Here is a 26500-nt window from a genome sequence, read left to right on the forward strand (position 1 = left end):
CTACATTGCTAGTTTAAAGCAAATGCCCTTTCACTCAGATTGGCCAAGTCTTTAACCCCATGGGGTTGGGTGCTCTAAAATGCTTGTGGGAAGGACTTTCAAGAACCCCCCTATAGGAAAAGTACTGAGATCCCTTTGAAAGTTGCAGGGGGTAGTGAAGAATAATGGGCCATTGGTGTCTAAACTGCTCACTTACTTTGAAGTTCCACAGAGACATATGCATTTTGTAAGTCTGTCCCAGCATATATTCAAAGGCAAGAGGGGACAATAGCAGAGGAAGAAAATAGAGCCTTCAGTGTTCTCTAACATACAAAGCACACATCACATCTCTGGGCTGGCAACTTGCTTCATTAAGTTGAGCTATATAGTATGTGGAAAGGAGCAAATACTAGACTGAGATTCCAAACCTACCAGAGATTAGAATTCTGCCTCCCTGGAAGACAGATGGTCCAGGCAGAGGATATAATGTTCTCTCAGACCTACCTGGGAAATTGCATTCCAGTCCAGTAAAAAGCCAAGCCTTCTCTCCCACACAAAAAAGCCCAACACACACACATTTTCTTCATAATGCAGGAAGAACGAGATGGATACTTTTCAAAATGTTTTTTAATTAAAACCAAAAAAAAGGAGCACACACCAGAGCTTGACATGGGCTAGCCAAACTGCTGGTCATTGGGACGTTGAACTGGCATGAGGAAGGCTGTGTTTCTGCATAAGTCAGGAGCACCGGCACGGACACTGGGACTCCTGGCAAAGTACTCTGCCTGCCAGGCTACTGCTGCTTTCTGCTGAGCAGATCTCTCTCATGTGGTGATGGGAAACTTCATCTTGGAGCTCAGATTCTTTCCAACAGACAGAAGTCCTGGAGACTGGGGAAAAGACCATTTCAATGAATCTGCATTTTCCAAGCACTCCTGGAGAGAATTCCCAGTTGGTTCTCCTGCCTCCACAGCAGGTTACACAGGTTTAAATGGAGACTCATCTTTGGCAATAGCCACACAGGTAGGACCCAGTTCTGCTTCCACTGAAGTCAATACATGTCCTTCGCTGGACCATAACTGCAGCTGCACCGGGGCTTATGATCACTAGCCAGTTGTGCTTTAAAGTTAAATCCTCATTCACTCCATCTAACCAGCAATTTCTGAGAGCTTCTTCAGGCTCATGTAAGTATGTACCGGTAAATTCAGGTAAATGTGAACATCTTGGCTACAGCAACGGGGTGAAATTTTCAAAGATGCCCAAGAGATGGAGGAGCCAAAGTTTTAAGACATGACTTGGGCACTAGATCAGGTATTAAAACCTCCCTGATATCTAAGAAAGCAGTTTCCAAAGCTGCTGGTGTGTTGCTCCACCAGCCTGGTTTCTTTACCAGAAAGGCTGGGCTAAAAAAAAAGGACACATTTTTCATACACAATTTTTATCTGTTAGAATTTACTAGATATGTGCCTCATTTGTCTGTCAAATATTTTAAAAATACTTCAGCCTGCTCTAATAATCACATTTTAAAACATGCATCAAGTTTGGATCAGAACAGCTTCTCTGGGATAATCGGTAAGCCCAAATTGCTGATTTAAGGCCTAAATATCAGTCACTGGCCAGCCAGCCACAAAAAAGCCACTCTATCCTTGAACTCTTGGAATTATTTTTGGCTCAGACTAACCCTTGTTACCATACATCTTACCCTACACACAAAAGGAAAGCGTATGTGTTTTTCAAGGCTACTGTTGCACCACAAGTTTACATACAAACACAACTTTTGCAAACACTAGACCAAAGTAAGATCTCATGTGTCCCAGGGTAAGTCAGAAAGTCAACAGGAGTCAAGGGAATGGTAACTGCCATAAAGGATCAGGCCTAATACATGCATTACAGAAGCAAGGTAGCTCCTTTGCTCGAGGTCTGGCTGATTCACTTTGCACATACCACTGCTTTAGCATTACATCCTTATCTAATGGTAAACCTGTTTCAACAACATGCAATACATATTAATGCAATATGCACTGCAACACACAATACGCATCCAAAGAAATATGCCAATGCAAAAATCTGACTTCTCACACATAGCAGGGCTAACAAGGAAGAGCCTTTTACAAAAGACAATCAAGAAATCACCTGAAACCATGAGACCCAAGGGGCCTCAAGCAATCTGCAATACTAAGACCTAATAACAGATGCTAATTCATGAAAGAAACACAAACAGTGGGACTGAGGTAATGGCAGAGATTTCATTAGTGCAATTAACATTTATAATGGTATGTTCTTTAATAGAATTTAAATAAGGCTTTGAATAATTACACACACTAAAACTAACATTCCATAACCTTTTTCCGCATGGAAAAGCAGCAGAAACAACCCTCTGGACTGTACAAGGTCCAATTATGAACAATTACATTCAAAAAGTAGATCAAAACAGAAACAACTCTTTCCCCCAAAAGCTCCATCATCATCTTTACAGTCAACTTTCTCCCCTAGTGTGAGAAGTATGAAGAACGGATGAACTGGGCTTCAGCCCAGTAGATTTGGCCTTGTCAAATTACCAGTAGTGCTTTCCAACCCAGAGTCTCTCCTCATTTCTTTAGGGTGATGGAAGCTCATGGAAAAAGAAGTGAATTTCCAAACCAACAGAAGGTGAGTTGTACCTTCCCCAGGCCAAACAATGTACATAAATTATGGAAGCTTGAAAAAAAAATCTGTATTACACTGTGGCATGTGTGTTTACAGTGCATGTTCTCTTTTAGAAACTACTCACAGACAATGGGGCTGGGCGGGTGACAAAAAAATCAAAGCAGCATACGAAATAGTAATATACTGTTTCAAAATCTGCACCGTCCTGCAGAACCAGGAATTATAATTTATTCAGATTGTTCTCAACAGATCCAATCTACGCTGGATATGTAAAAAACAAGAGACTAAGTCATCAAGGAAAACCAAACAAAAAAACCTGCACACTGTAAGAGTTTTTAAAAATGAAACAAAGGAAAAAAAATCCAAGAAACACTGATGAAAGCTCAGAAAAATTTATCATCAATTCTGAAGTGGGGCCTTGTGACATCATCTGGGTTAATGAAGACAGAGATGGACTTCCCGGGGTTCTCAGTCACTAGCTGTTGCAACTTTTTGGCTAATCGGTCATCAGGCTGGTTGGTGTCCCCTCCATCTGACTGTGGGGAGGGGATGCTGGTGGTGCTGCCCCGCCGCTGGAGCTCTAGTGTTAGTCGGTTGGCTGCTTTGACATGTTCGATGGCAGTTCGAAGGTGTTCGGCAGGGTCTGAGCGGACTGAGGACAGCTTCCGCGCATGCAGCATGACGGTTTCTTCAGAGAGGTGCTCCAGCATATTGCACTGGGGGATAAAATAGTTAGGGCACATCTTGTTAACCAAGCAATGCTGGAGATCATCAATGAGACCCAGAAGGAAATGGGCTGCGTAATCTTCCTGGGCCAAGTAGTTGGCTGGTAGCCTGTCGCAAGCCCACAGCATCATGCTCCGCAAGTGATAAGGACTAATGGCTTTGGGGCGGGACAGCAGTTTGATGATGATAGCTTTGCAGGCCTGATAGGCTTGCATGAGGCTGCTGGAGATGCACTTTTTCAGCTGCACTTCACTTCTGGCAAATGACAGCCTCCATTCATTGTCCTTCTTCCCCTTGTAGGAACATGCAGGCACTAAGTAAAACCCACTTATGACTTCCTCCTCTGTGATCTTCCCATCCCAGAAGTGGTTCTCCATCAGCCAGCTCTGGGCCACAGCTGGCCAACCTTTGAAGGACACCACAGGGACAATGTCATACAGCATGCGGCTGCTGCCCACTCCCAAAATGATGGATATAATAGTCCCGTTCTTTTCTACCTTCTCCACCTTTGGCATCCCTCGCTGAGGCTTTTTCTGGATCTCGGAGAGGACAATGCTAATGGAGTCATAGAACCAGTCTGCGACTTTTGTTGGAGAGAAGAAATAATTGGTAGCTCCATTGATATGGTCCACGATGGTGCAGCAGTCCTTCCATTTGCTGATGGTTCCTTCATCAAACAGGCGCAGGCTCAGCCAGGAGTGGCACAAAGCCGAGTGGCGCATGTCCAGCGTGACTGGTTGGTTGCGGTCATGTAGCTTCAGCGCGGGCACAAGCAGGGTGAAGTCCATGTCATAGTCTGTGCCTCGCGCATAAACATTCAGCTCATCGAGATCAATGTCCACCACTCCTTCCCGCACACCACCTGAAAGCAGCAGGTACTCGTTGGCTACAGGCAGCTTCTGGTCAAGTTTTTGAACCATACCTGCAAAATAGAGAAAGGAAAGTCCTTTCAAGAGAAGACAAACAGATCTGGGATATAGGATTTAACCAGGATTAAAACCCATCCCACACCCAGTAGGAAAAAAAAGCAACCAGAGCTATCTACCACTGTTTGTGTGACACAAACGTACATCAGGCCCAGCACTCAGCCAACCTTTAGTCCCACCTGACTCAGGGCCTTCCCTGTATTCTTGGGAATGGGTGAAGTCCATCCTAAACATCATACTGGGAGCAATGGAAAAAACCAGAAGGATCTAGTAAAACACAGTAAAGCTACATTTGGGACTAAATTTAACTTCTTAAACACCTTCTAACCAGTTCTTCACCATATTGCTGCTCATTTCCATGATATCCAAAAGCTTCTCCAACACTTCAAAACGAAAAGATTATATTAATTGACTCACTGTTCTTATTTTTTCTCTGGTATAAGAAAAAAGTTGGACGGGCATCAGGGGGGTTGGTTTGGGCGTGAGTGAATCAATAGCTACAAATGTTAGTTTGAGCAGGTCTGATTTTAAAATTTGTTGTACATTTACTGATGAACAAGGCAACATGAACAAAGGCAGTATGTCCTCCTCTATGGGGGAATAGAGGCAGGTTAAACTATCAGGCAATTACAGAAGCCAGCTCTGCAATTTGTTCTTCAAGCTGAAATGATGTTATCATGCCATAAAATATCTGATCAGCTTCCCAGAGCACAGACATGAAAACAGATTTCTGTTTTCATCACCAAACCCAGACACTTCCCTTCGCCCTGCACTGCCTGTACCAGTCGCACAAAGCCAGTTTTTCACTGAGTATTCTATATATAACACTGTTCACAGGGGGCAAAAGCAGACTGAAAAGAGACTCCACACAGTAGCTGAGATATTAGCACCTCATTCAATGTTCAAATTAGGCTTAGGAGCTCTGCACCTCAGCTGCTCTGTAGTCTGCTTCTAATATCTGGGCTATTTCACTCCTGGTGTTCGTTCGTCTTTTGATTAAATGCTGTTGGTTCCTTCCCAGCCTCAGCTCACAGCACACATCTAGGCCATGAAGGAACTAAGGCCAGTGACTCTGAGTCTATCTCTTATAAGCACTGTAAGAGGGATATGTCATTATTTCTTACAAACTCTAGATTTTGTTGGCATGCATCACTTACTCCAGCTTTCAAAAGGCACTATAGTTTGCTTGTATCGAGATTGGTCAAATGGAGACATTCCACTGCAAGGAAGCCAGTCTGAGAGAGACATCAGTGGGAATAACTAGTCAGAGGCATGATGAGGTGAGCCAGAAAGATGCCGATCACACTGTCAGCCCAGGAACCACGGACAGACACATCAGGAGTGTTTTTTTACTGAAACACTAACCCATGAGCACCCATGCTGGCATAGCCCCAGGTACTGCAGAGCCTTTCCTGAGTTAATGCATCCCCATGGGATCACAGATACTGCCTGAACTGAACAGGTCTCCCGAGCAGAGTGCAGCAGCAGCACCCCAAGGTGCTGGGTGCTGCACTAGGCTGAATGGCACTGCAGTGCTTTTGGAGAGACTCACCTGTCCTTTCCTTCATGCACACATGTAAGCCATAGTGGAGCAAAATCTAAAGTTACACTGACATTGATTCCAAGGAGACTGTAGGAAGAGGCCTGTGTGTGAAGGGGAATGTGTCTTGGGGCAATATTCAGGGTAACTGTGTGATCCTCCCTTAACCAGTGCAAGCATCCTTGGTGCTCTACACCCCAGTTTTGAGTCGAAGACCCATGAAGTAGAGTCTGGGTCAATCACATCATACGAACAAGGAATAGCTGCTTTCTTCCGAGCATAAAAGTCAGTACTGACCCCTACTGTGGTGCAACACAGCCATTCAGAACACGCAGGGTCCTGATGGCCCATCCTGCCTCTAACTGACCCAAACCCTTCCACTCAGGACTGTGATCTGCAGCATCTGCCATACAGACCTGCAAATGTTCCTGAGAGAGGTAGACAGAATGTAACTATTCTACATAAGAAAATGTTCAGACCTGTAGAATTCAATAAAGGATGTATTTTTCTAAGTATTTTTAAACTTGAAGGATGAAAAATGTCCTGTGAAGTTCTGCAATGTGCCCTTTGCACCAAAACTTCTATCCTATGGTACAGCCAGAGCCTTTGACTGAAAAAGAATATCCTATGTTTTTTCTAAAAGGTAGATTCTCCATTATGGAATCTACTGTGGATGAGCTGCTCTCCTTTGCCTCAAGAGATCCTCTGTCCTTATGTGGGAGCAAGAGTTGATGGTCTGACCCATTCAGTCAACAGCAAGTGGGACTTAAGCTCTGTTTTCTAAATGCCCCAAGCTGAACTGCCTGGAAAAAAACCCAGTGAGCATGTATGATCAACCTCCAAAGCCAGACGAGAGCAGAAGCCACTCCTGCAATGTTAGTTCTATACCATTGTACAGCACTTCTTCCTTCACCAACACAGACTAAAGCTTGCACCGGACAAAGCTTGCACAGCCTGCTCTTCTGCCAGAGGGGTTACACAATGCCAGCTAGCAAAGAGGAAGATTCTGCCCCTGGTGGGTAGGAAACATTTCAGTAAGAACCATCCCGTAGAATCAGAGGCACAGCTCCCCAAGCGCTGTCGTGCAGGTGCTCTCACAGAAGAGACACTTCTCTTCCCTATAGCAGAGAAAGAAAAAGAGAACACCAGCTTCAAGCATCCCTGCAATAGGAAATGCTTTCTGCCCACAGAACACTACGCTACCTCTAGAAAGAAAAGGTTCTGTGTGCTCACCATTAAGCCTAATTTGCAAGGCTGAAGACTCCTGAAAGGGAAAGGTGTTGTATGCTGTCGATGTGACCTGGTTTTCCCCCTCCAAAACTCTAGATCTACCAAATGAGGAAGAATATTAAAAAATAAACAGGAAATGGCAATAGGAAATGATCAAATATATCATCAATATCTCTCTACCTGGTTGGCTTCAAAGTTTAAATCCAAACCCTTGAGCTCTGCCTGGCACAGAATTTCCCCTTCAAGGCCTGGACCAACACCTGCAGCCCTGCCACACAGCTAGAGGAGGAATTTTTGCTAACAGATCATAGCAGCATTGCTGATCCAATTTAAGCTGTGGAGCAGGGGTTGAGATGAGGTCCCCCTGAGGAAAATACATTTAGAATAGGCATAGAGTGTTCTATAAATAGTTGAGATGGCCAAATTCAGGATTCACTAAGGCTTTAGGGGTTTGCAGTGTGTTCAAACTGTTCCCCTTATTCATAAATCTATTTGAAATGTGAAGAGATTTCAAGGAATCCCATTAGCCAGCTCTGCATGGAACACACTATCCTGGCACAAAGCTTTTATCCCAAGCTTCAACAGCCCAAATGCAAGCTGAGAGAACCCCATGTATGTACAAGAGAAGCAGGCACTCCAGCCCAGCAAGCATGTAAGTGCAAACACCAAGAAGAAAAATATCAAGATTGGTACTTGACCCAAATACTTAAGATAATAGCACAAGTGGGCCATTTGAGTTCTCTTCTTTCCATCTCAGTACCAGGACCACCTGGGAGGAGAAGGGAATAGAGGTTAGATAACCTTATGAAAAGGCAGTCTCTTTGCTAAGAGACTGGTGTTCAGTTACCACTTCTATCTAAAGCACCTTAAAGGAGTTCTGTTTTCCTAGATGTGTAAGTAGTTTAAGACCTTCCCAAACTATAAAACTTGGCATCAAAACAGCTAAGTGTGCTTACAAGCATGAGAAAACGGGGAATGTGAGAATTAGAAGCTGCACCTGTAGGCCAAGCTTGCTGGTTAGTTTACTAAACAGTCAGTTCAGACTAACACAGGTGAGCAAATGAGTTCTACAAACGGAACTTCATTCCACTGTTGTTCCTTCAGTGGGAGGAAAATAGGATTTATTTCTACTCCAAGCACTGTGATACAAGGAGAATAAAGACAGAAAAAAGAGATTTTCCTTTTACATAACACCTACATTTGGGATACATCCTTGAATGAACTGGGACTCTGATGCACATGACACAGAGACTGTTCTTCCTATTAAAAAAAAAAAAGCAATGCTGAGATGCTCTGCATCCATTACAGAAGTTCAGATGAACTGATCTCATGACTATTGCAGTGTGTGCTGTAATCTGCTGCTATTTCATGACCAGCTTTGTGTAAATAAGGAGGAACACACAGACTTGTCTTTGAAGAAACTGACCACAGAAAAAATTACACAAAAACTTATTTCTAACATATGTATTTCCTAATTTGGGGCTTCTTCTTGAAGCCTTCCTTCCTGATGCCTTAGAAACACAATCACTGCTACCAAAAGGAAATGTAAGCAAAGACAGATGCTGTTCTGTTAGTCTAACCTGGTCTCATCAAACTGAACAGGGTGATGTTCATGGCAGTTGCTGAATTAAGAGACACTTTTGCTGCATAGAGAGGTCAAAAAGAGCAGTGGGGTGCTCAGGAAGGCTCCACAAAGAAGGATCTGCAGAACCTTGCACACAGCATTAGTATGTCATTGGAGTTCTGGGAGCTCAGTCAGATCCAGGCACTAACTCTGCACTGCTCCTGTTCTCCAACTTAGAGCCCAGCATCTGCAGTAGCCTTGCTCACATTCCACATCAGCCTGCTGGTGAGGAGGCAGTCCACAAGTGCACAGCCTTGATTTTCTTCCTTGACTCCTGCATCATCCACTCTTCCTGCACAGCCTGCAAGGTTCCCTGTAAGCTGCTGGGACCACGGGTTACTGTAAGATCCCTGTTCTTGCAGACTTTCTGTGACAGGAAGCGTTTGCAAGCTGTCTCAGAAAGCTAATGTGGTCCCTCACAGATCATCTTCAACTTCTTAAGATCACAAATGTATTGCATACATCACCAGCACAGGAGGCAAGCAAGAGGCTACTAAACCATAAAGATACCATGGCCAGGCTGCCAAAGACCTTTAGGGGCATGATGATCCCCAGACACATGCAAACGGTGTACAGAAGTTTATCTGTGGAGTACACAGCCAGAAGGAAAAGACCCCAGGTTAATGGCAGGGGGCTGGCTGCAGCCTGCAGGCAGCTGTGCAGTGCAATTCAGCAAGTAAAGGTGAAGTTAGCTGCTGCTCCTCATTACCGAGCTTCTCTGCTTACCTCTTGACTTTGCCATCTAATCTGATTTGAGAAGTCTGTGTAACATCGGATGTTAAAAACAGCTGCAGCACAGAATGAACATGCCTGGTACCTGGCCCCACACTGGAGTTCAGAAGATGCCAGAGTACTCTCTCCAACGCTGATCAAAGATCCAAAGCACTGTGGGTTCAGCCTAGGGACAGTGTTGTCTGTGAAGGATCAGAAGAACTGGGACACTCGGATGCTTTGCACACTTCAACATGTGCACATGGACATAAGGGAGGGAAAGGAGAACTGGACAAAATTAGAAGTGTCCTTCTCTCATTTCCTCTCCCTCACACACCAGGAGAAAGCCTACAGAATTAAAATTGAGATTTTCTCCAGAGAAATCCAAAACCTGAGCTGGCTTTCTCATTGATATCTTCTTCCCCCTGTTCCTTCTTACTTTGCAGGGAACAATCTTCACAAAACCAGAGGTATGGATGCTCATTTTCTCAATCAATAGCAATGATGTGGTGTTCTGGCGCTGATCATCGGCTGACCTTGCATTTAAAGTGTGCTCTTTCCAAACCAGTCTGTTACTTGCAGGCAGTCTTGCACAGACCTGTCTTAAGTAACGTTTTTAGTAACCATATTGAAAGAAAGTGAGCATCATGCTGCTGTGATTGCAGCAGTACCTGGGAAGAAATATAGGTACACACCCCTCATAAAAGACATCAGAAAGTCCCCACGGACATCAATAGGGTTGGATGTTTAATTCCTCCATAGACCCACCCAAGGCCCTAGGGCGAGTGAACTCCCATGCAGGGAAGCTCTCCAGAGGGGTTCCAGGAAGCAATCATGTCTCTGAGGAGACCAGAAATGCTGGGAATTCCTTTTGATTCATCAGATCTGAATTGCCCTCACTGGGCAAACGACCAAGAAGCAGCACAGGGAAGCTTGCCCTGTGGCACTGCATGCCCCAGTTCCAGGCATGTTTTCTGGGAGATGCAGAAATGTGTCACTGGGAAACTAACCACACTTTGTGGGGATGCAGAGCCTGAGCTCAGGCTCTAAGACAAGCTGAGCCCATCTAGGTTTGCAAGGAGCTGACATACCTGCTGTGGAAGGTAGCGGTAGTGCCTATTCAATTCACCAGGGCAGCCAAAAACCACTATGCTGGGTGTATGTCCCCCTCGTGCTCCCTGACTGCCTAGAGAGAAGACATATAGAAGGGATCTTCCTTATATAGGTGATCTTTTCTATACGGAAGGCCAGGGATCAACCATATATACCACCACCTTCCTTCTTTCTACTGCTTAATCCTACAGGACCCAGCATAGGCAGGGCTCTTGATTTTTCCTCCCAGGTCTACCCAGTCTGATGTATAACCTTGCATTACCCTCCTGTAAGCCCCAAAAGGGAGTTTGACCTCCTGGATCCTCAGAAAGTGCTTGGAATTGCTCAGGCAGCACTAACCACATACCAGATGTTCTTAGCAGAGAACCAGTTTCTAAGGTCATGATAAATCTCAGGATCCTCCACTTTGGCCAGGCAATTCTTACCCTTGACTGCAAAAAGAAATACAGGAAAACCCAGGCTAGTCAAAAAACAAAAAGCTTTTGCCTTTTTCGTAAAGACACTAGACAGGCACTCTGCAGTTTCTTGACAATTCTGCTGCAAACAGCAGATCTTGCAGAAGAGGCATGTTGTTCAAATGAAAGATCCCCGCAGAGGTCTCCCAGCTATGCCCGAGTGGCGTGTGTTGAATTTCAGGGGCTTCTTTAAGACAGGATGGGAGGCTGGCTCTGATGCAGCTGGGTTGCACTGATTCTTCTGTTTCCCTTGGTAATTGCAAATCTATTTATGAGCAGAACAAGTTTTTGTACCGCAGAAGAACTGAAAGAGTCAGCTCTTTAGGAGAGTCTTTAGTTACAAGGCACACTTTGAGAGGACTGTTGGCGGAAGCAGGCAGGGGGTGGGAGGGGAATGGGGAGGCTGAACTGATACCAGTTTAGTCAAATATGGGAAGTGAGTGAAGAAAGTTACTCTTTGCAGACTGATACACCATTGTCGTACTGATTCTGCTCCTTTTAGAAATCTTGTGACATGGTGACAGAATACACTGCTGGGAGCCAGCACCCCTTCGTAAAAGAAATCCGCTTCTTTCCCCAAAATCTTCTTTAAAAACAACCTTAAAAGTAGCACCCCAGGTTTTTTCCAGTTCTCATGTGCCCTGGTGGATGCCACCAGCTAGTTGAAATGCTGTAGGCCAATGGAGAGGGGTATTTCATGGTGCAAGGGGAAAAAAGAAAAAAAGGAAAAAAAGCTTAGATTCAAAGGGTGTGCCTGTAGAGCAAGGGGCGGTGCTGTCACAAACACCTAAACCCACCCTGGCACCAAAACCAGCCGTGGTGTTACTGTAAGTGACCTGCTTGGCTAAAATACTCGGGTCTTGGAGACCACAATAGCAGGGCTAGACAGCTTCCAGACCTGAAACCAGCATTCTCAGAGAGAGCCCCTACATGGCTCTGCACCTCTGCTTCAGTCAGTGAAGAATTTAAGAGTCACCCTCCAAATTGATGTTGGGTTTCCAGCCTGCTTATCCAATACTCCAGAGACATATTAGCCAAACTAAGATAAGAGTGTCTCAAAGCTGAAAGCCTACAAAAAATATGAAGAGCAAGTCAAAGAGGTGCTTTAGGGTCTGAAGAATATGGGAGATGAGGTCTGAGAGCAGCTGACAAGCAGAACAGAAGAGGGGACAGAAAGGGTACTTATAAGAACAGCTTGCTGCTATACCCCACTTAACACTGTACACTGTGTCCATGCGGTGTCCATATCTTAAAGCGTGTGTAACACACAAAATTCCCTTTGGAAATGGCACAAGATGCCATTTATCCTGGAACTGCAATCCCAGAGATAAAACCTGCCAGGGGACAGATTGCTTTATCAGTTCCACCCTCTGGGACTGAGTACATATTTGGCATGGGCTACACAGGGTCTACATGGGCCGTTCCTGCTCACACCCTTACAGAGCAGTTAAGTATTCAGCAAGATGTTACACTGAGGGATACTCACCAGGACTCCTCTCATGGATTTGCTTACAAGGTGATAACAGTGGGCTCAAACCAGGTTGAGCTTCCTGAGTGCAAACATGCAGCTCCTTGCAGGAGAGGCTGTTCTGCCCTTGTTTTCCTAGTCCCTTCATGGTTACTGTGCTCTTTACAAGAATGTAACAACCTCAGCGAGGTACGAAACATGTCCATCTATCCTAGCATCCTGCCTCAGGCAACTGCTGCTGACTGCTTTCAGGGGAAGAGCATACAAGCAAAGAAAGTACAGCATAATAACTTTCCTTCTGCAACCTTCAAGAAGTCTCTGGCTTTGGGACTGCACAAACCCGAGGCAGAATTTGCAGCTTTGTCTTTAACAGCACTGATGGACTTACCTGCTGGGAATGTCTATCATTGCTTTCTAAATCATTTATAGTTTTGGTATAGTCAGTGCCTTGTAGCATCGTGTTTCACAAAGTACATGGTGTGTCAAAAAGGTTTTCCTTTCACTGACTTGCTAGGAAATGAAGAAATCACCTAACCATGGCACCTTCCACAGATCACTCAAGATTTTACATGGCTTAGTCAGTCACCTTTCTTCCACGTTGAAAAGGACAACTTATTTAAACTTCGTATAACTGATTGTCCTTCTCAGCACTTGCATGGGTCCTATGCTAGGCTCTATGTGAAATGAGGTGGTCAACACTGCATCATGCCACATGAAAGGTGACTTCTGTGTACATGTCTTCACAGCCCTCTGGGAAACACCTCAACAGCCCTGCTTGATAAATTACCCCCGCTCCATTGCTGGTTTGCTCAATATAATGGAGTACTCCTCCCCAAAATTTAAATTTCACCTTCAGGATATTCCCCCTGAAGAAGCCAACACTCTACAAAGGGCATTGATGACACTGGAAAAGAAGAGTGGAAGTAGGATAGGGGAAGGTTTTGGAAGCTGTGAAGGAGAAAAAAAGTCCTCAGCCTCACTCAAGTTCTCATCCCAATCTGACTAGTCAGCACCAGGTGCCTCTTGTCGAAGACACGTGGCAGCCCTCCAGCGATGAGCAAAGCCGTTCCCTTCCAGACCCAGGAACACGTTCTCCTCTCACTCCGAGTCGGCCAGAAGGGCACGTGTACATATCAGGCAGAAACTCACTCCAAGGTTGCAAAACCACTTCGGGTTCCTCTGGGATTGTCTTCTGTTCTCAGTTACTGTCTGGTACCTGATTGCCTGTCCTGAAAGGGCTGAGTTGCTACCCCACTTTATGTCCAGGTGCCAGAGGAATGCCACCACACCCTCACATCCTGTAAATAACACAAGAGCCTCCATCGTAAAACGCACTTTGAGCTGTTCTGCCAAGTCTCCTGCTTACAGTTATCAAACGCACTGGAAATTCTCTCCCCAGCTGCTTAACTATGAGCTTGTTTTCTGTTCCTGTAGTAGTTGTTTTCTACAAACATAAATCACAGCCAGAGCAAATCACAGCACTATTCCTTATGAACTGGGCCTGAACCAGCACTGCCCATCCTCAGTGTCCCTACCTTGCTACAGAGCAGCAGGAGATTTGTCCTTCATTTAAAAATTCTTCATTAAATCATCCAGCAAAGTTAAAACTTATATGTGGAGTATACATAGCAACAAACAGCCATTAGAGGGTTGATGGATAACCACAGCTTTAATTCAATCTGATGTTCATTTTCCCTTAAAATTTGTCAAACTTGGCTCCTGGGGTCAATGACATGATCAGAATGTCATTCCCTTCAATCACTTTCATTCTCTTAATCTACCAATGACTAAATCTATTTAGCTTTATACCATAGGACAGAAAAAGGGGGAAAGAAGGATTCCAGGAAGCCAGTCAAGCCCCAAAAGAGCACTGGACACAGGGGAGATCCGTTCTTGGAGTGCAGAAGGAAAGCAGGTGCCTCCAGAAGCCCTTGCGAGGCATCTGGTACAGATGATGTCATGAATCAAATCCTCTCTCCAGCCCACAGAATTGGTTGTACTCTATCCATACAGCCCTGGCTTGGCCCCTTTGACAGATCCTATATCTAAACACTGGGGGAAGCCAGGACAGGTAGGCCAAATACATCCGAGACACCCAATGCCAGAACCACAATATCATTTTTCTCTGTTCTTGCAGATCAGCATGGATTGGACTAGAAAGATGAGGCAGGGAATTCAGATCCTTGGTCAGAAAGTGCTGAAATCAAAAAGGCTTAAACAATGCAACTGTGTCTTGAGATCATGAAACTTTGGTGCAGTACTAACCAATTTCCCATGCCCACCAAGAACATTGCCAAAGCCGTGTGGAGCCAGATCTATTCACCTACATGGAATATATTTGTTAAGGCCCCAGGTGCAGCATCAGCTGTATGAAAAGTGCTGGCTGGCTGTGACATTCATGAAGAATTCCTCTGTCCACATTGCCAGGGGAAGAACTTAGAGGCTGGACTTCCTTCTAGCAGAAAAGAGAGCAGCTCCCCTGAAGTGAATCGGAACACTTAGCAGAAATTGCGAGGGTATTCCTCCCCGCTTTCCACAGCAGACAGACAGAGGAAAACCTAAGCCCTCGAAACCTGCCTGTCCATGTCCTATTACTCCCACCCTCCTGCCCCAGCTTCATCTTGCAGAGGTCATATTTGACAGTGCACAAAAGCCAGCAGAAGTTTCTAACAGGAACTGTCAGTCCCTAAATTTTCAGATTTTATAGTCATTTATGTGCAGCTGAGCACTGTCATCTGTTAAAGTCCATAGCAGGAAGCACTGCGCAGATTTGATCTCCATCAAGTGCCAAGCTCAGGGCCCCAGCAGCTGTCAAGGATCTCTTATCCCTGCAACACAAGCAGTGGCCAGGAAGCACAGCAACTGGAACAATCAGAGTAAAACAGAAGGGAAAAGCAACTACTGCTACAGCAGTCGAACCTGGGCCACCTTGCATGAAGGCACACAGTAAAATGCCACTGTCACTCTAGCACAGGACTCCAGAGGTGAAAAGCACTGTGATCTTAAGAAAGCAACAGTAAGAACTGATGTGGCCAAGTGGCCCTGAAAGATCCAGGTATTGCAACTGCCCTCCTTCCCGTGTAAGGTGTGAACTGGCTGGTGAGAAGGAGGAGCTGATGGAGTCGGAGGCAGGGGCTGGCAGTGCTCACAGCTAGCTGATGACCTGTAAGCATTTGCAGTGAGATGAGGGCTGTATTTTTGGAGCAGTTCTCTGTTACCGGGAACAGGGCCTATAATGAGTAACAGTTCAAGCATGAGGCACTCATGGTCCTCTGAACAGGACTCTCATCCCATTTTGCCTGCTCTGCTCACTCAGGAGAAATTCCAGGAGACCAGCCCCACATCTGTCGCAAACCCTTTTTGTGCTTACCTGGCATGAAACAGAGCCTCACACACACATTTATTTACAGCAGGCCTGGTGATACCTCAGCTCATCAGGATGCTAGTTACATTGTGAGGTGAAGGACAGAAAAGAAAGCAAAATTGTTGCTGATTAAGTACAAAATTCACAAAGTATTTTCCAGGAAGTCATACTCTCCAATAGCCTAATTCCAAAGTCCTTTCTCAGATAAAAATCTAGTGGAATAAGGACATAAGCAAGATTTGGATCCAGAGAACTATCAGAAACATATGCAAAAGACCTGATGGAGTAGGATCCTGAAGTCCTCTTTTAATGGAAAGCTGATGACAATCAAAGCTCGTTCTCCCATCTGAGCTGCTTCACCCTGGTGACTGAAAAGCTCAGTGGAGCAGGATCCATTCACTAATCCCCCCAAGTGTTAAGAGGCAGTATCACCAACCCAAACACCCATGAAGTAAGAGACAGGCCCTGAAATCATAGCAATAACTTCAAGTTTCATTTTCTTCAGACATGTTAGCAAGGAAGACAGAGGAAAGGCAGCTACCCCTGAAAATTCAAGCCCAATAATACAGTAAATTCAGTTAGTTCGCTTAGCTTCCTCCTGAAAATGTGAGAAGTAGAAATACTCTCTTTACACTCTCCTTTATTTAATAGGAAACCTCACCTCACTCCAGTAATAAGCCTTAAGGAAAACAACAGTATACTGGTGGATATTCTCCTAGCTGGTCTGTTGCATTTGAAGTTTCTCTCAAAAATTAAACTAACTTTGTAGTAATATTCTTACACCGTGCATAATCTTTAATCCTGCAAATTCCCTAATATATCTGTAACAATAATGAAAAATGCCAAAAAGCTTTGTTTGCAAGTGCTGATAAAGTGAGGCTTAGAAGAGGCAGGTACATGAAGAATACAGACCCTTCAAATACATTCAATAATTAGAAATCTCACCTATATTTTACAGATGTTGCTGTGAAAACACCTTGTAAAATTTCCCCGTGGATGCTCAGCTCCTGCAGGGCTTGCTGTCCCTTGCATGAAAACACTTCCCAGCACAACAGGAGTGGATATTGTCTGAATACAGTCCTGTCACACAGAAAGCAACGACTAATACTGTCCTCATTAGTTTCCCACTGACAGCTGGCCCCCCGCCCTGTGATTAACAGACAAACAAAGAGGATTACAGACCTCCTAAATTTACTAACACAGAGTATAGTATTAGTTGCACAAGGAAGAAGCAGAAGTAAGAGGGTGTGAGCTGGCCTTTTAACAAGGCTGTTCATCCCTGAAGTCAGACAAAGCTGATACACACCTCATGTCCAGAAAAAATCTGAGCACAATTCTACTTATTTGCTCCTGGCTGCAACTGGGGAAGGGGCTGGCAGTGGCAGAGGTAGAGAAATACTGATTTGTAGCTGATGCTAATCAGCAACAAAGCGTAAGTCGATACTGTTCTGCACTGCCTTTCTGTCTGGAGTTGTTCTACTTGTGTCCATGGAGACCTATCTTGTATGACTGGCTGGGCCCAGGCCTGAGGCCCCAGCAAGCTCTTCTACCCAAACACATGCTGCTTTGCTCTCCCTGGCTCACAAAACCACCCACCCGGAGTCCTGAGTGTTGCCATCAGGCAAAAAGTCCTCTCAGACTTCCTTCCCCACCAGGGATGGAAAGCGCTGCTGAATGGGGCTTGGGGTGCTTCCAAACTAAGCCCAGACATCAGCCAGCCCTTACCCACAGGCATAGCCCAGAGGAGGGCAAAAGTATGCTGATCCCCAAAGAGGCTACATGTGCTTGTGTTCCGATGCGTCACTGGCATCTCTGCCTGTAGATAGGGACACCACTAGGAAGACCCTGTAAAGTAGAATTGGTTGCTAAACCACAACTCCCTGATCCAAATTATATTCTGAGTACTGAGAAATGAAGCAAGAAGTATTCCACAGAACTCTGAGATTGAGGAAGAAGCACCACGTAATCCCTTTTCAGAAAGACGGCTTATGAAATCACGATTGCTACTAAAACACTCCCTTTGCTTTCCTGAGCTTAGGACATTCTACTTTGCTGGCGGTTCTTTAGATTGTAATATTGACCTTCAAATCTTATTTCACACTTCACTGTCAGCTGCCCAGTCACAGTAACAAGAAGACAGGACACATTCTCCCCTTCTATGGGCATGTTCATTGTCCTTTCCTACATCCCCGCAGAAGTTGTGAAAAACTCCAGCGAAACTGGTACATGCGATAATGTCTTCTGACAGCAGATGGCACGAATGCACCAGCGTGTCTGAGCTGCAGAGCTCAGCAGGCCGGTGGGATTTGTGAGCAGAAAGAAAAAGAGCCGTTCAAAACAAAAGGCGATAGTTTTCACACTGCAGTACGGGCAAGGGAAGAAGCCACACGCACGCAATCGAAGATCCTTCCCCACCACCTGATAGAGTTTTACGGTGCAGAGGAAACCGGCTCTGACACAATTATTGCTAGATATCACCAGTACCAGGCTGTATTCTATCAAACAAGATTTCCTACATAATTTTTATCTAGTGTATGTCAGAAGTCCTCAGTATACAATGTACAGGGTGGGACAGAGATGCAAGTTTAAGAGGGGATAAGCCAGAAGATAGGCACCACACCTGTCTACAAATCCTATTTAATGCCAGATTTCCAGCTTGTGACAACTGAAGGGAAAGGCCAGTGTTTTGTCTAAGCCATCTGTACAGGGCTCCTTTTGTGTCATTTCTCTTTGAGTATTTGTGCCACTTCACACAGCAGCATAACTGAGCAGGCAGCGTGCATCGCGGCTTCAAAGCAGAACAATTGCTGTTTATAGAAGCACTGTTAAGAATTTATTGCTAATGCATGTTAATAAGTTATGAAGAGAGCAGTGCTCTGAATGAATCATTGCAGGTAAATTTAGTTCAAAATTAAGATTTTCTATTTCTTCCTTGAAAAGCAAGCAAACTCACAGCAAGCACACACCTGCACACAGGCAGAGGAGCAGTTCCTATGTTCAGTGGAAGCAGGTCCTTCAGTTTAAGGACAGAGCCCTCCAGTGATTCAGACTAAAGGTGAAGGTGAAATCAATGCCTAACTAATCAATTTTCCTTATTTATTTTCATCCTCAGGACAGAGTGAATACAGCAAAAATAAACTAGGAGCAGTCAGAATTAAATGCAAAGGCAGTACAGGAATACACATCCATCCACGCTGTATGTCTGAAGAGCGGGACGGGATTCTGGAGCTCTTTCAGTGCGATAAGTGGAGAGGCCAGAGATGGGGGAGGGGAAGAAAGCATTAAGAAAAACAAAAAACCCCAGTGTTCCTGTAAAGTGATATTTGAATTTTTAAATCCAGTGTATAAAATTCCTGAACGAAATAAATATAAAATGGACCTAAATAGCAGGGACATTTGGAAGCCAAAACTAGCTTCTTACTCAAAAAAAATTTATTCCTATTTTGTCAGTGTGACTCCTCAGAGATTCAGACTCTGCTGTGAGCAATGTGTTCTAGAATAGGTAGGAGGTTACAGCACGATGCCACCAGTAGTACTGAGATCCATCAAAGCGTCCTTGTGTTTGCTGAGCTATGGGCAAGCAAAGGAACGAGTCCAGGGTGGTTAGTGGGTACACTTAATGCGCCCTTAGATGTGTGTGCTTGAACACAGACAGCTACGAGCATCTGGCAATGCATAACACATCTGGGATGAGGGAGCTTCAAAGGAACAAAGCCAAGTTTTGTTTGAGTTCTGAGTTTACAGAAATAGCAAACTAGCTACCGCAAGCAATGTGTTAGTAACGTTGCCACCATGCGCACTATAGCACTGTGCCAAGCAACAGCAATCAGCTCTCAGGGAATGCTGGGTATCTCCTACAAACACTTCTGAAGCTGCATTTAAATAGCTATTGTCACACCCACACCTTAGCTGTAAGCCAGCAGAAACCTTAAATGATTACACAAACACATATTTCTCATTAGGACACGTACCCCAGAATACTTCCCACCCTGGAAACACTGCTCAGAGGCTCTCATGGAGATACTGCTGGGATACCTCTTGCTGGCTCAAGACGAACATATCCAGAAGCAACCCTACCAGTGAGCCCATTTCAAGCTCCAGAACTGGTTTCCAGGTATTGGAACGTAACCCCTGGACAGGACTCCATATGGTATAGGTACACTGATGCTCCAGGACAGGATGCGCGGTGTCCTGTCATTTTCTTGTTCCCCTCCAACCCATCCTCAGTCAGGAGTCTGGAAAACGGAGGTGAATGGATAACTCTGAAAATCCATACCCATTTTCCCATTCCACCCCAGTTAAAAGGAAAGGGGTGGTGTACAGAGCATGTCTGCCTAGCCCCAGCAGTCGGACAGTGTGAGGGGCAGATCACTTGTTTCAAGGGGGCTCAGTGGAAGGATAGCTTGCAGACCACAGAAGGAAATCTTCTCCTTTGGGGAAGTCAGGGTATCAGGGACAACAAAGGTTCCTGAGGCCAGGAACACTTCTGCAAAATAGCAGAGGAACAAGAAGTGAATGAAGTGGCAAACAGAGCCCTCACATGGCCACAAAGCTTGCAGATTCCCTGAGGAATAATTGCAGAAACCAATGGAGAGTAATCTGGGTTTAAAGCAAAATTGTTTCACTTCATAAGACACACATGGGTTTCAAGCACTGAACTGCAACACGCACCAGATGCCTGATTTTGTTGCTCACTCTAACAAGGGTAAGATGAGCTGGGCACACAGCAGAGGGGAGCCAGAGATTGCAATTCAGAGTCATGCTTTTGAAAGCCCAGAGTATTTCAGCTCAGAGACCTGAGACCAGAGTTTGCATAACAGAAGAAACAAATGTGGAAACAAGTGAAGCAAAGACTGCTTAAGGCAGGGAGGAAATGCGGGAACTGGGCTTCAGGGCAGCCTGTGTTGCTGAAGAGCAATCACTTGATTGCATGAAGGACAAATGCTGGGAGGTGGCTGCCTCTCTCACTTGCTTGAGATGCTCAGCACATTAACAGCCCTGGTTCAGTGAGCTCCCAAACCACAGCTGCATTCCCCACAGCAATGGCTTAAGTGACAGCAGCCTCTCTCACCTAGTTCCCCTTCTGCTCAGCTGCGCTGACCTGAATACATGGCCATCACGCAAGCCTTGTATCCCTTTCAAGTCGAAGCACTCTTCCTGCTTTTCCCAACATGCCGGCTAGATCAGGGGCTGCTCTGTCAACTCTTGTGTTCAAAACCTGTAACAGGAGCTCATGTATGGGCTTGGCCCATGGAAACATGGAAGGAACATGGGGTTTGTTGCTACCTTTGCCCCCAGGCTACAAGCTGCTAGAGTGTTTTTCTAGACTTCCTTCCCCTGCTCAGAAACAAAGCCGGGATTCTCACAGCATCATCTACTGGCTCCAGAAGCTGGAGCTTTAATGAGATCATAAAATGTAACATTACTTTTGATTAAAAACAGAGACAAAAAATGCAATGATGAGCTGGCACCATTGCAAAGCACTCAACTGATATTTTGTCTCCTGCACTGGAGAATAGCAGGGGCATGCCACAACTGCTGGAGACTTGCACCAGTTCAGGTGTAAACCGCCCTGGCACCTGACTGCTCAGGGCAGAGATGGTGTGTGATGGTAGAAAGCCAGCCCCTCCGCTGCCATGACAGTGGCATGGTATGCCAGCAGCTTCCAGGGTAACAGGGGAAGACATTTTTTACCGCTTCTCTGATGCTTCAAATGTCTGTCTCCACACACCGTCCCACTGACTGCCCTGTGGTCACTCATGTGCACCCTGCAAGGTCACACACACGTGCCATCCAGGTGAGGGCTGGGGCAGCCACACACTGTGGGCTGCATGCACCCTCTTCCTCTGTTCTACTGTCTTTTAAAAGCTGTTAAGTGGAGGGGAGAAAAAGAATCCATAGAGGAGTTGCAATATCTTGTGAGTCTCTTAAGAGCCTGGCTTTCAGCTATTTTCAGCAAATTAGCGTGGGGCTCTTACACACTTACTTCTGCTCTCTGCGAGGTGAAAGCAGGACCACCGCCAGCTCCGTGACTCACACAAACACAGGGAAGAAAACATAAAACAAGCCGCCTGCTTGCTCTTTCCCAGGGCTTATTCACACCCTTCGTAACTATTTGATCTGCCTGCTCCAGCGCATCCCAAGTTGCAGAATGAGAACAAGCAGGGCTGAGGATGATCTTAGCTCCAGCACAGAATTGCTGGCAGAGTTTGAGCCAGATCTCAAACTTCCCAGTGGAGAAAGAGAGGAAGATGGAGACCTGTCTGCACTTTTGAGACAGTAGCTATCAACAGCACCTGACAGCTGGGCAGTAATGACTGTTATGTTTTGTTACAAACTCTTTTGGGCTATGACACAGAAGATCCATCCCCATCCAACACCTCCATGTACCAACCTAACAGACACCTACAGACCTGTGCATCCCAAAGCCTCCAAATCCTGAGCCACAGACAAGTGTCTGTATTGCATTCAGGTCCTGGCACTAAGCAAAGATGTGCTGGAGGTGCATGACAAGTGTTCAATACTCAGCATTTGGACATATTACCAATTCTGACTTGTCTTCTGTGTCTGTCCTTTTGCTGAAGACCCCAGTTTCTGGAATCCTAAAATGGGGCAAAAGTCTCAGCTTAAATATTTGAAAAGAAATTAGTAAATCCTGTCCATCACAGCTGCAAATAACCAAAAATACCCCGAAAGAGATGAGGCTCAGGAAGACTTAAAAAGCTGAAGAAAACAGACCAGAAATAAAAATACACCAGGAGTTTTTATTTTTAGAGTCTAACTCACAGCTTCTGAGTGCCTCAAGGTTAGCAAACCAGCTCATTGCTCTTCCCTCTGAGGTTCTCTTTGGACAGCTCGCTTCAGCTCTCTCTACAAATTTACCTGGTAAAACAGTGGCAAAATAAAATGCACTGGGCCTCATAGAGGGAGGTGGAGAGGTGGCTCTCCTAAGAAAGGAATAGAAGGATCCCATATATTATTCCCTGGGACAGTGACATCTTGGGAAAACACTTCCAAAACATCTGTCTGCAGCCCTAGGAAAGGCACGGGCAGGGCAGATTCTTCTCAGGGCAGAGATCTCCTTCTCTGGAGGGCAGGGATGCAGTCATCCCAGCTCCTAATGGCCCTTGCGTTGCTGTGATATTCTAGGTGCCCACTTTCACACCATGAACTCTGATGGAGTTTCTAACACCCCTTCACACATCTTTCACCCAGCCAAATTCTCTGCAGACTCAAAGTAAAACAGCAGCAACATACAGTTGTACTAGAGGAGTTAGGAATGCCACAGAGATCAGGAGTGAAAGGCTTTATTACAGGGACCACTGCCTGCCTGCCTGCCAGGTCCTGCAGTGCAGCACAATTTAGATGCGTCTGCCAGGGACAGTAGCAAGTGGCTTCCAGGGGCCTGGAGAGCCCTCACTTGCTCACCAGCTTTACTGCTGGGCTTCTCAGTTGCTTCCCTGCTCCGCATGGGTCAACCATTCCCTCCAGAGTGCCCCATTGGCCCCACTGGGGCATGTGGGAAGAAGCATTCAGATAGGTCACAGTACTGTGACGGTGCAAAGGGAGACAAAAACGCAAGTTGAATTCAGCAGTTATTCTAAGGCAACACACACCAGTGTATCCAAATGCCAGCTCCAGCAGCACACTGCCTTCCCTTCCAGCTACTGTCATAGATCTTACAACCCCACTCCATGTTGGACAAGGCTCTGTCCAGGGCTTTGCACACCTCCAGGCTCCTCCACCTTCAGCTGAATGTCCCAGAACATCCCTGGGACACTGACTGAAGGAAGGGGACAAGCCCATCTGCATCCCACTTCACCCAGCTCTCAGGGCTGGCAGACTTCTGCTGATACCCACAGCACAGCAGCAAGCAAACCTCTGCAATGCCATACTCTAACATCAACAGCTGCAGCCTTCACTGCCACTTCAGGATTATCCTCCTCTGACCTCTCTCCAGTTCCTCTCTGTGATCTGCCCACCCCATTCCACAGGCTGGCTCAAGGCCAGGCTCCCCTGCCTCCACTCTGCGTTACTCCATCTGTCCAAGTCCTGGCCTTTTTCAGCACTTAGCTGATGCTTCAGGGGCACAGACACTCAGCCTCTGAGCCCAGAGTCTTCCACCCTTCAGACCCTCTCACAAAAGGCTCCCTCAGGGGCTCAGAGCCTGTGACAAAACAAAGTTTTGAACACAGTGCTCCTTGAGACCACTCATTTTCCTTCCTCCCATCTACGTGCACACCGGGAGCCAAAAGCCTCACTGCCTCGCTATTTCTGGACACAGGCAGACCCTCCTCTGCCTTTGCCATTGAAGATGTCTGACATAGCAGACAGGCCAGCTCCTGGCATTTGGTTACCTTTCAGGCTCTCTGTTTAGCTTCCATCCAGTGATAACAGATCCCTGCCAAGAAACTTAGTTGTCAAGGAGACCTCCTTCAAACAACAGTTTGGTAGAAACTCCGTTATTATCTAGGGTAGCGCATCTCCAAGGTAGAGCACTCAGGTTAACTGCCTGCTAGCTCTACTTCAGCTAAAATACTGGCTCAGAGACAGAAGAGAAAGCCAAATTGGAGTTGGCAGCATAACCATGCCCCAGTTTGTAATTTCACATACATACAGGATGCTTTGGAGGCAATGCAGAGGTCACCACAGAGGGCTGCATTCCTCCTAGTGCCATGGCTCAGTCTTCCCCTCGCTCTCCCACACTAACTTTATAATCCAAATTCAACCTAAAATACAAAGAAACAGATCCTAGCCTTTCACTAACATTGACTGTGTCTCCTCCGGGAACTGCGCATTTCAGGTGACTATTTAACCTAGAAATAGATGAAAGCAGAAGCATCTATATGGAGAGAGCACAAGACCAGACAGGTGGGTCTGGATCGGTGCTCAGCAGAGGGCTGGCAGGCACGTCCTAATGAAAGATGTAGCCGAAGGGCACGCAAAGAGTTTCAATCCATCGATGCAATTCTCCAGCTCCTGCTGCATATTTCCTCCTAGACCTAGTACAGGACAGATCTCTAGGGCAATAAAAGCTGCTTTTTTATTTGCCTCTGCCTTCAGCAATAACAACTTCTATTTTCTCTGTTTCCTTCTTCAGAGACTGGGTTAACTAGGAGGGAGAAATTTACCACTTCTATCCCTCTTACACTACAAATAAAGCTACCTCACAGCAGCATTACTAGCTACCAAAAACTTCACCAACAGTGAAAAAAAGAGCCTGAAAATATCAGCCAGAAACTAGGAGTGCATGTGGGTAATCAGGAAGAGTTACCCTGCATGTAATCTTCAAAACCAGCCAGAATTGAAGCAGTTGCAGGAAAGCAAGACACTTGCAAAACTACCAGGTGTCAGCTGATCTATTTCTAATTGCCAGAAATGACAGCTTCTGACAGCATAAAGCTAATCTTTCATCTCTCCAGAGGAGTTTCAAAGGCAGGAGACATTTCCTGGCATGGGGAAAAAGCTGAGCTGGGAATTCAGGTTATAAGGTACACAGCAAAGTGGGAGCCATTTTAAAGTCTGCAAGCACTTACTACAACACATAGCTTTATTTGGTGCAGCCTCTTCCATATAAAACACGTAAAAATAGCAACTGGTGAGACATGAAAATCAGAGATAGTGAGTCTGTGCCAGAGACATTTAAAGGGAATGATGATCTGATGCTACACTTCAAGCAGTGATTTAAGACTCCATAATTATTTGTTCTACACTAGCCATGGACAAGGGGGAAGTATCAAGGTTTACAGCTCTATCCTCAAGATAAAGCAAGCCTGAAAATTTACTGGATGTAAGGGAACAAAATTCAGCAAAGAACTCAGAATGCAAAGTTGAGTTTCATTCTCATACCAACTTTTGGCTGAGTCTCTTACTATCACAAAGACCTAGACAGTTAAGCTTCTCACACAGCATGTCTTGCAGATGAAATTCAGCACCCATTTATCGCATGGCAAGGTCTCTGAAGAACCTTCCACTAAAGGAGAAGAAAGTATTAGCAGGTAAATGGGTAAATCCTTTTTACTAGATACATTTACTGAAATCCAAGGGCTGAATTCAGCCTACAGTCAAACCAAAGAATACAATAAAATTTTAAGCTAACAATTTATTTTTCTTTAGGAAAGACGGGTCACACTTTCCTCCCAGCGTTTAGGATCTCTACCAAATTGTATAAACTCCACAAGTTATCACACTGAGAGCCACTTTATGCCCTCAGCATCATGGTGAACGCACGGTGACTCCATTAACCCAAGGGGCATGTTCTTATCCTGGGAAAATGACTTCACAGCCCAGCACCAAAAGACCATTTGGTCCATTGGTGAGCCACTGGAGGCCCCAGAATTAGCGCTGACTGGAGGGAAAAAGTAACCTTAGAGTGGAAAAAGCAATTCCAGAAACATGACTCTAATAAAATGGTGGGTCTTAGAAAAAAATTGGAAACAAAAGGTATAATTTGTCCCCCTCTGTGTTACATTCTGTGTTTGTAAAATATCAAACAAATCCACAGAGAAGTATAAAAGAAATCCATTAAGACAAGGATTTAAACATTCTGAAATTTGACTCCCTTTTGATTTGAAACAAAGGTCATACAGCCTCTGAAATTATGCACAAGAGGAAGAATCTAAATATATTTCAGATAGTTGAGCACAGGAACAGCAAATAGAAAATACGCAAAACATTTAAAAACCCTCAAGTACTCTGCTCCAGAAAGAAACATCAAG

The 26500-nt window shown here is 45.3% G+C and overlaps 1 protein-coding gene across 2 annotated transcripts in view; it reads right to left on the reverse strand.

Annotated features, from left to right (window-relative positions):
- Positions 1–588: 588 nt before the first annotated feature.
- The window catches only part of MB21D2 (Mab-21 domain containing 2), a 56867-nt gene continuing 30955 nt past the window's right edge, over positions 589–26500 (reverse strand). For both annotated transcript variants that reach the window (XM_026855186.1, XM_026855187.1), the window contains exon 2: positions 589–4273. In XM_026855186.1, coding sequence (XP_026710987.1) covers positions 3009–4271 — 1263 coding nt within the window. In that variant the 5' untranslated portion in view covers positions 4272–4273 and the 3' untranslated portion in view covers positions 589–3008. The remainder of the gene's footprint in view (positions 4274–26500) is intronic.

This window comes from Athene cunicularia, assembly GCF_003259725.1.
Source record: "Athene cunicularia isolate RWA chromosome 9 unlocalized genomic scaffold, athCun1 chr9_part1, whole genome shotgun sequence".
Lineage (NCBI taxonomy): Eukaryota > Metazoa > Chordata > Aves > Strigiformes > Strigidae > Athene > Athene cunicularia.